At 36.0% G+C, this 11,182-nt stretch overlaps 1 protein-coding gene across 4 annotated transcripts in view; it reads right to left on the bottom strand.

Moving 5' to 3' along the window:
* The window catches only part of LOC117103991 (transmembrane protein 87A-like), a 58,280-nt gene extending 47,998 nt beyond the window's left edge, over positions 1 to 10,282 (bottom strand). For all 4 annotated transcript variants that reach the window (XM_033244643.1, XM_033244642.1, XM_033244641.1 and 1 more), the window contains exon 1: positions 10,099 to 10,282. In XM_033244643.1, the coding sequence (XP_033100534.1) occupies positions 10,099 to 10,260 (162 nt within the window). In that variant the 5' untranslated portion in view covers positions 10,261 to 10,282. The remainder of the gene's footprint in view (positions 1 to 10,098) is intronic.
* Between the last annotated feature and the right edge of the window lie 900 nt (positions 10,283 to 11,182).

Consider the following 11,182-nt stretch of genomic DNA (forward strand, 5'->3'; position numbering starts at 1 on the left):
GTGTTAAAGTAACGTTTGTAATTAACTGTCTTGAAATAATTTTTTATATTGTAAATTTTACATTTTGTTACACCATGTAATTCAGCTTATATGCTGCGAATTGGTTAGTTGAAATAAAAGATAAAAGAAAGATAAAAAAGATAAAAGAAAAGAAAGATCTTCGACAGGTTAGAGTTTCAAAAATTATTTCAACTGATCGCGGGGTCATCCGGGGTCACGAACGTCGAGTCATTTAAATGATTTTTCTGGCTGGGGCCCATTTTGGGACTCTGTATTTTCTGATTTAAAGCTTTAATGGGATTGTTATTACTTCTGGATGTAGTCCTGTGACCATAGAATATATTCAAGTAGAATGGAGCCCATGTTACCCCTAGTTTTCATTCAGGGTCACCCCAAAAATTGCAAAAAAACTCTTCTGGACCCTACTTTAGGCAATCATAACTTGAAATCTAAAGATGATACTTTAAATCTGAGTGCAGATTCATAAAATTTGGCAAAAAGTAAGTCAGAATACCAACTTTGAGCTCTTTGTCTTGTCCGTAAGCCAAAATATGGCATTCTGAAATCCGAAATTATTCAAAATGTCACTTTTCGCGATTCGCGAGTGCGTAAAATGACTAAGTCCAGCAAATTTCAAAGGGCCATATCTCAAAAACGACATGGAGTATGACTTTCATATTTTGCATGTGTCCATGTGAGCAACATACTGTATCATCATTCTGACCAAATTTCATTAAAATCTGAGGGGGTCACCTGGGGACCTCTGGTTGATTTGACATGGAATGACCCTTCTTTTCGAGACTAGAAAGCTCATTTTTTGCCATCTAAGAATCAATATTTTTCTAACCCTAACCCTAACCCCTTTCTTTTTGGGGTTCATCAATTCATGGAAAAAAAGAATACGTATGCAACTACTCAATTTTGTTTCTTTGTACATACCAGTACACACATAATAGGCCTACTTCTGTACTGTAATAAAAATGAGAAAAAAATTACCTGATCGTTTTCAAGAGGGGTAAAATATGAAAAAAGTCATTAAAAGACACTTCCCGCCATCTAGGAATTAAATTTTTTCTGGGCCGAACACCCCTTTTTTAGGTGGTTTTTGGAAACATTTTGACTCCACCGTAACTTACAATCCAGATCTGCCCCTGTATACTTCTTTATGCACATCAAGGGCTCTTTCACAAATCGTTTTCAAGTTAAAGAACTTCTTTCGTTCCTGTTCCCATTCTAAACCCACTTTTGGATGTGGATGATTACTTCTTCTATTCTGCTTGTACTATTATTTTGAACAATAGTTTGGTTTATGTGACTCATGAGACTTATAATTCTGTACTTCATACATCTCTCTGCTTTTGGGTGATCTGCAGAATAGATCACCTCTTGTTATTTTTTTTATTCTATAAATTTCTCCCCCATTTCTTGTTTACACGATATCTCAAAATTGCCGCGAGCTACACACATGGCAGCTTCAAGGAACATTTGGCTTGGCCTGGAATAGTCAAAATATAAGCTTTTCAATGTGACCAGTCATGCGTGACGTCATCTACATGCAATTTTACGTTTTTACATTATCGATCATATCATCCTAAGCAATTGCCATTTCGAAATCATATTTAGTGAGCATAAACATCATATCCTGAATTATACGTGCATGTGTCATAACGTAACGTCAAAATTTTAAAATGCTCAAAATCGCTTTTTGCACGTTTCAGGCCATTTTGAGCATTACAACATTTCTGAATCATATTCATTGGGCATAAACTTCAGGTCAAGGTTTAATGTCATGTAAATTAATTTTCCATTTGCGTGTCTTAACGTGCGCTTACGCGCAAGTTAAAATTTATATATCGTTTATTCTGATGAATAAGCCGCAAATTTTATGCGATTTTCCCCCCCGAAGTTTGGGGTGCGGCCTATACACCGGTTATTAACCTACTCAGCCCACGAATTTCACGTAGGCAATCGGCAATTGCCGACCATATTGCCGAGCCAGAATTGCAATTTTTTGCCCACCTAGGCCTAGATTTCTTTGCTTCAAAAACTGCTTGGAAAGTCAAAAACTTTTACTGAAACAGGGTATAGCAGACACTAAATTTCATGTACGTCGTCAAACCAAGGAAATTGGTGGTTCATTAAACAGATTTGTTCGTACAATTAACTATTTCTAATAGGCATGCAGTACGTACGATTTGTGTACAATGTCTTGTCTTTCTCACCTAGTCGTTTCGTAGGCTAGGCCTAGGTAGGAATGACGCTAGCCAGCCAAGGCCTACAACATCGCCTAATTGAAGCCACATGGGCCGCGTAGATTGTAATGATCTAAATCTATTTAATATTTGTCTTCATTTTACAGTATTATTATCATATATGAATTGTTGTTTGTAATCTAAAAACAACAAAATTCAACATATTATAGACCTAATCCTGCCGTCCGTATAAACGCAATCACGATCGCATCGTGACTTCACTACTGACAAGTACTGTACATGTGTGGAAAATCCCTGATAGATCATTCTGGGCATGCGCATGGACATGCATTGGTAGTTTTGAAGCAGCTGACCTCACCTGTGATGATACTATCATAGCTTTTACGAAAGTGATATTTCCCATGCCAAAGATAACAATAACAAACGCTAAAACGAAATTTACTGTATTCGGCGATTTTCTTTGTAAAACATGTATTATACTACACTATTAAATTAATACAAGTACGACCATTCTTTCACCAGCAATATATTGATTTAATAGAGAAACTAAAAAAATCAGAATCTGTAGATGACGATGTAAGGTCGAGCATTCAGAAAAATCGTAGTTTATACTATACACAGTAGGCCTAGGTAGTAAAAATTGCCGAGGCTGCTGACCTCGAAGAATTTAAGGTCGACCTAATTTTTTCCTAATTTCATGGGCTGCCTACTCCCAAAGAGTTCTGATCGCAATCTGCGGCGAAAATCAGGCACCGTCTATCTAGGTTAGGCCCATGCTAGCCCAATTAATTAGCCTACAGTAGGGTAGGACCGGTTTATAGGCCTAGTATTTGTAGTTATATTCACTACAGTGCTGTACTAGGATTTCTACTACATTTTCTATGACATTCAAGCAATGGTTTGGGTTGTCTAAATAATTATTTTCATAATTACATTTACTCATAAACAATTTTGAAACACACTGTTTCTGTTCGAAACCGCTGCGCTCCAAACAATAACAAACTACTTTTACAGATACAGTCACCAAGAGCTGTGTCATCTACTCTGCATTTCTCTTTTCTTTTTTTTTTTTGTTAATGATAAATTTCAATGCAGATTGTGAAGATTTCTTGAAGGAGAGCCATTATTTTAACCTTTTTGTTGGTTTTTTCCTCACAGGTCAGTTCTCCCAATTCCACAATTCCACAGCCAGTTTTTCAAACTTATTCCTAGTTTTAAAAAACCGAAAGGTCCACTGATTAATCTCAGATAAGAAAGTATAATACATACTCCAAGTATTGAAATACACGCCATCATGTTGGGATTCAATATTTCAACATTAATTATGTCATCATCAGGAATGAAAAAATTATTCATATTAGCAAGCTTATATGCACTAGTACCAAAAGTGTTTAACCAATCAAAACATTATATTCCTAGTTTCGTGGAATTTTTAATTTATTCCTCATCCGCATTACTACTGGGACATGGGTCAGAATGTATGTCTGCTCCTGGGTATGTTTTTATATTTTTTACATAACTGGGAAACCTTTGTCATACTAGGATACAATCTATCTGGTTACCCATGCGGATCACCAAGACTCTTCCATGTGTACGTACGTCGGGATGAAGAACCAAACTAGTCCTAGATTTGTTGTACTTGCAGTACAGTACAACCACCTCATTTAACGATTTTTTAGGTCTAGGGGTTAGAACATCTGGGACAGTGTGTGAGAGCACTTGTCAAAATCCCGAATAGTAAAGTTTGACCATTGGAAAAAAAAAAATTGGGATCACAGGGCGACTCCTCCTGGATTGGGTAATTACAAAAAAACAAACACTCAAACAATTTTCTCCGATAATTTCCTCCCTTTAAATAACTTTGCAGCAATATGTTTGGAACGTTTCCAATTTTTAAAAAATATATATAAAATAACTCATTCTCATACAAAAATTATGAAAATATCAAAAATAAATATAGAGTTATTTTATGTAATTTTGATGTAATGTAACAAGACTCTGTGCCCCTAGTGTTTAAATGCCCTACGCCAAGGCCAGCTAGGTAGAGTCTGAGCCACTCTAGGCCGTGTTATGAGTGATGTGTCACCGTGTAGCCAACCAGAACGCGTGCTGATAGAAGAGTGATCACGTCTAGGAGCTTAGCTAGGCTGTACAAATACAAAATAGAATAGGCCAACATGCGTAAATTGGGAAAAAATTTAGCATAACTTAACAGGGATGTCACCATGCTGGTCGGCGGTGGACGGGCCCGTCCAGCACTCAACATTTCCGACCAGGACTTGCAAGCTCCCGACCACCACTATCATTTCAAAAGTTTACAAATTGTAACAAAATAATTAGTTTACCTAAACACAATAGACAAGCTAACCTGATAGATAAAGACAAGAAGAATACAATAAATGTTTCCGTGGTTACGTTAATTGTAACAAAATACTGCACTGCCCTGCTATTCATCGCTAACTTAACAGCCTAGGCCCAGTTGAGTCATAGCTAACGTTGTGGGCTGGCATGACACGGTTGCTAGAATGCTGTACACATTCAAAGGTTAAAGTTGAAATCGTGATCATTCAAGTATTATTATGAGAGCATGGTCCGAAGCAGGAAGATTATTAAAAATTTACGAAACCTGATTTATGTTTTATTTCTTTACTTTGTTTTCATTTTGTTAATGTTATTCTATATTGTCCATAATTGTTTTAAATTAATTGAAATAAAGGACAAGCACTCTCAACTTAAGGTAAGCAAGAACAGTTTTTCAGTCTCTGACGACGCTCTCGTTAAGTCAACTACATGGTTACGTACCTTAGTAATTAAGCATCATGTTAGGACTACTGTAGATAAGGAAATGCGTAAGGTATCTTACCGCCATGGACGTAAATTTAACAACCTTCTACGTGAACATGCAATAATCAATGGAACGTGTAAGAACCCTAAACATATAATTACTAACTTAACTGGCGAAACATTATCTAAGGAAGAAGAATCTGTCTTTAACATTTGGTATCCGTAATGGATTAGCTACACGACCTAAGGACTCTGATATGTTTGTTTATGCCGAATCAATTTGGGAACAACTTAATAATGCTGATGCTCTACCTAAATCATTTATTAAACATGAGAAAATTAAGAACTCAATTCGTGCAATGACATGTAACTTTCTTGACTTTGATAACCGAAATTTAAATTGATTGAATTGAATGATGCCAAACGTATTAATACTTTAAAAATCTTACGTAATAAGTATGTAATTCTTAAACCTGATAAAGGAAATGGTGTTGCAATAATGAAGAAAACTGATTATATCACATCTATGACAAACTTGTTCTCTGATTCAACTAAGTTTAAGAAACTATCTAACTGTTCATTAACCACGCAGCTTAACTCCTTACAAGCCTACCTCCGGACACTATTTAATAGAAATGAACTAACTGAAACTGAATACAAAGAAATTCGTCCGGTATCAACCATGCCTGCTAGAGCCCATGGACTACCTAAATTACATAAAGATTTTGATAATATTCCACCCCTAAGACCTATTATTGACACGACAGTTACTTGTTATTATTCAGTAGCTATGTACTTATCAAACTTATTAGGCCCTCTAACGGTTAATGACTTTGTCCTTAAAGATTCTTTTGATGCTGCTGGCCGCATTAAAGCTATACCAAATAATTTATATAATTTAGGTTACCGTTTTGTATCTTTTGATGTTGAATCTCTGTTTACAAATGTTCCCCTTACTAAGGTAATTAATATAATTCTTGATAGGGTTTACAATAAGAAACTGATATCTACTAACCTTAAGAAAAATTCGCTAAGGAAGCTACTTAGAGATTGCTGTACTAAAACTGTATTTACATGTAATAATGAATTTTATAAACAAACTGATGGTGTCTCAATGGGTTCGCCTCTTGGCCCAGTTTTAACTAATATTTTAATGACTGAACTAGAAGAGTCTATTGTTCCTAAACTTATTGAATCAGGTACTATTAAGTTTACATCTAGATGTGTATAAGAGACAGGTATGAGTGTATATCGTAAAAATACACATACAGGTCAATATGTCCATTATGATAGCTTTGCTCCATGGAACCATAAGATCTCCTGGATTCGTAGTTTAGTTTCTAGAGCCCACAGATTGTGTACTCCTGATAAACTTCAAACAGAGCTTAGTAACATCAGGTTATAACATCAAGTTTATGTCTTGGAATGGGTACCCTTTAAAAGTTGTTAATAATGTACTTAAGAAATTAAATGAACCTAAATGTATACATAGGCCTACTGATGATAGCTTGATTAAGATTTGGGTTAGATTGCCTTATCTAGGAAAACCAGGTGAGTTCATTTTACGTAGATGTTTAAATAAGGTAAAGAAACACTTAATTAAAGAGGTAAAATTCATAACTTTATGGCAGTATAAAAATGTTTCTCATTTTATATCTACTAAGGATCAAACCCCTAAGGAGTACAGAAGTTAGTTTTGTTGTCTATCATTTTAAATGTCCAGGCTGCAATAGTGATTATATTGGTAAGACAGATAGGTGCTTAATAACTAGACTTAGAGAACATTCTTCACGATCTGATAGTGTTATATTTGATCATGTTAAAAACTGTGAGGCATTCCAATATGTTTTAGGATTACAGGGTATACTTGAAAATGATAATGTCGTCTGTAATGTAAGTAATAAATTAGGTTTAATATTTTCTAGTACTAACATGGTCTATCCTATTGTTTAAAGAAGCGTTCGCTATTTGTAGACTACACCCTTTGCTTAACAATGGGCTCAGAGCTTCAAAAGAGCTTTCTTTGTTTTTGTAGGTATCTTTGATCATTAGAGTAAGAATGCTTTGATCTTTTGTTTAAATCACTGCTAAGTCACCTACTAGAGGTAATGTTTTGATTGGTTAAACACTTTTGGTACTAGTGCATTTAAGCTTGCTAATATGGATAATTTTTCATTCCTGATGATGACATAATTAATGTCGAAATATTGAATCCCAACACGATGGCGTGTATTTCAATACTTGGAGTATGTATTATACTTTCTTATCTGAGATTAATCAGTGGACCTTTCGGTGTTTTAAATTTAGTATTTTAAATTTTTCACTTTCAATTATAATTGATATAATGTGTGTAATGGACAAATAAATAAATGAGTGCACATGAATCAGTGACATACACATTCATCGTGGTAATCGTCAAACATGTGAAATTACGGCAAACAATGCGGCTGGGTACATGAATAGCTGTAACCTTCAAGCATATGAAGTTGACAGTCGGATCGACGCTTTGTCGCCGGGATTTGTTCATTATTATTTTTTAATCTAAAACAAAGCATGTCAACTATTGAATTTAATTAGCCCCACAGTAAGTCTCATCTTCATCTGTTTTGTTGCATTCCTCAAATTCTGGTCTAGGCCTACCTGGGCCTAGCCTAAAAAAATCGCGTCAGCTAGCCTTGGGCCTAGGCCTCCTCGACTTAGGCCTTTTGGTTTTTAATAGAAAAACGTGTGATGATCGCCGACCGGCACTCCAAAAAGCTGGTGACATCCCTGACTTAACTCTCTAAATATTCAACCAATTTTGTAATCTAAACTGTAAATTACTCACATCAATGTGAAACTATATTTATTGTCAATTAAATTGGGGTGTCTACGAAGATCCCTATTTTTTCTCTTTAATTTTGATAATACACTAGGCTGTCACAAAATCAAAATTACAACATTTTTTGGGCGCCTGCTTGTATAATTTTCTTCGTCTTCATCTTCATTATTTCATCGGAATAAAATGAGGAAATTTCAAGAAATATTTGGGTCTTCGTTTTATAGCACCCTATATGGGTGTCTACATATACAAAGACCGAAGACCAGAAAAACGAAGACCCACATTTTTTTTTCTCTCAATCGTGATGAAAATAATGTTTTTAAATCACTTCATGCTATGTAATTCGTCTTTTTAACGTGCATTATTGCCTGAATCTGAGTCAATTTAATGATATACTGTTTATTCCAGTTCCAACCAATGCTGTACGTCCACTGCTGGTGGCACAGTGCGTCTTGGCGGTTCTACCTTCTAAATGAAAATAAAGCTTGGCCTAGCGGTACACGTATTTTGGGGCCTACAAAAGCCTTGAATATTTCATTCATAAACTTAATCCATGTTAAAATAAACAGTAAGACTATTGTATAGTGACGCATATGTGCAGCATCATTCATTTGGTAGTGACACCAACATAGGATGGATGAGATAATTAAGGGTCTTCGTTTTATATACACTTTATATGGGTGTCCACAAAACGAACACCGTGGTGCCGGGACGTACCTAAAATTTACCCGTAGATGTAACAGACCTCGGAAGGGCCGGGAATTTTACATGTAGTAGCCGCGGTTTCAGGTGATTAGAATTAGCCTAGGCTAGGCTAGTAGTGCTGTCAAACTTGGTCTGGTCCTACCTACAGTAGTCTACACTAGGCCTAGGCATTCAGTCAGCAACTATTGTGTTTTGGTTAATTAGAATATTGCCTACCAGTACTTCTGGCCTACCAACATGGTCTTATTTTTTATAGATCTTTTTTTGGTTTTTGTTTTTCGGGTCTTCGGTCTTCGCTTTGTAAAACGAAGACCCTATAAAATTTCACAAACAGACGCCCAAAAAATTTCGTAATTTTGATTTTTTTTTTGTGACAGCCTGGCATAATATCATCAAAATAAAAGAGAACAAATAGGTGTCTTCATTTTTGGGTCTTCGGTCTTCATTTTATAGACACCCAATTGAATTGTTTATGTTCTCCTAGCTAGGCCTAGGTATGTTAGAAGAGTGACATCACACACTGTTATCATTGTCGCAGTTTCTGTAGACCTGTTGACCTGTTTACTTTTGTAGAAAGTAAACAGGTCAAAGTTTACTTGAGCCATTTAAAAATATTTTTTTCATTGATCAGTCACGAGGTTACAGTTTACTAAAGTTTTCCTTTGAAATAAAGCATCATTTATACATACAGTAGTTTGTATATGTAGCTTCAGTTTTGATTGGATAATTTGGGTTGTTGACAGGAATATATTATATAGTTATGCAGTTGTCACATCGCTTGAGTTTCGTCGTAGTGTTGAAAGGTCACAACTATAACATACAATCCCTATCCCAAATTTTTGCTAAAAAATATGTTTTACAAAATTATATAAAATCAACCACTAGCTAAAATTTTATCAAATAATCTTTATTTTATTATTTAAATGCTGGAGAATTAACTTGTATCACTATCACTTGGATCCAAAGAAGATGAAATTTTTTTTAACATACCTACTATAACCTAGAGGCCTGCCAGACTCTAGATTAAGTCGGTACTGTAGGACTAGTCCTAGGCCCCTAGGCCTAGATAGCTGGATTGGGATTGGATTTATTTGGTGTAAACACCAAGGATAGCCCACGAAAGTTTAAAACAGAAAACTTATTTCCAGTGGGGTCCTTCTGGTGTTGATTGGGCAGTACACCTGAAACAATCCTGTACTCTTTTCCGAAGAGTGTACTGTGTTCTTTACATGCACATGGGCCATAATGCACACGGGACCAACAGCTTAAACGTCTTATCCGAAAGATGGTGCACAATCCAATTGTAACTTGTATTTCAGCCCTCTAGCTGAAACACAAGGTTCAAGGAGAGGCAGCGAATGGAATTGAAGAGGGACCTATGCCTAGAGATCTCACAGTGGCTACCACCAGATTAGCCGTCTGAGCTAAACTGCTCTCTCTATCTAGGCCTAGGCCCTAGGTCTAGTAGGTCTAGCCTAGGCTTGGTTTGTGGCTAGGCCTAGGCTTAGGTCCTAGGCCCTACACTATTTTTGTAACAATAATATAATTATAAGACAAGAATGAATTGGGCCTTACGTCTCTTTTGCTGGTTAATTTATATTCATAAATGCCTGGTTCAAGTGCAGCATGAGAAAACTTCAATCTGCAGAAAAAGCACATCGCTAGAAAAATAAAATTTAACTTCCACGTAGAACTAGAAGAATCCATCTTCGTAAAAATATTGAGAATCCACAACATCACCACATCATATCAATCCACGTACGTAATTATGGAACGCCATTACTGCCTTTGGTGGCTCTTTTCCGTTCGGCGCATTTGCTATTCGGCCCTTTTAACATTACCGTACGTTCGGTGCTTTTACATTACGTTCGGTGCATTTTACATTACGTTCGGTGCTTTTTACATTACGTTCGGTGCTTTTACATTACGTTCGGTGCTTTTTACATTACGTTCGGTGCTTATTACATTACGTTCGGTGCTTTTTACATTACGTTCGGTGCTTTTACATTACGTTCGCTGCTTTTATTAACATTACATTCGGTGCTTTGAAACATTACGTTCGGTGCTTTTGCCACACTTACGGATCTTTTATCATTTGGTGCTTTTTAGTTTTACCTTTCGGCCCTTTCATCATTACGTACGGTTCTTTTATCATTCGGTGCTTTCATGACCTTTGTCTTCGGGTCAAGTGGAAAAAATCAACGACTGTGGGAACGAGCCTTCTCTCTTTCTTCTCTTTCATTTTTTTTCTTTTCTTTCAACTTCTTAGTTTCATTACTGATACGCTATATTATATTCATGTTTTGAAACACAGGTGGGCACGCATTCTTCATATAATATATATATATATATATATATATATATTCTTCTGGATAAATCATTTGGCTTATTTATTGAGGCACGCCTCTAAAGTTTAGATTTGGCCTTCCTGTTTACTTGTTTAGGCTGTTTTTTCTAATCCCACCTAGCCTAGCCTATTGTTTCTAATCATGCTTGCATGAAATTCTCACTTTATACTATCTGGCTTTTTCAACCCTCACTCACTCGCTACTGAGGAAGGACTAGTGTTGTCCGAAAGCTCTGGTTCTATTTCTGGCTGTTTACTTACGTTTACTTTTTAGCTGTTGCTTATCATTTTTGTATCTCTACTGAGATCCAG

This window comes from Anneissia japonica, unplaced genomic scaffold (assembly GCF_011630105.1).
Source record: "Anneissia japonica isolate Jap-2015-1 unplaced genomic scaffold, ASM1163010v1 scaffold2167_len242483_cov200, whole genome shotgun sequence".
NCBI lineage: Eukaryota > Metazoa > Echinodermata > Crinoidea > Comatulida > Comatulidae > Anneissia > Anneissia japonica.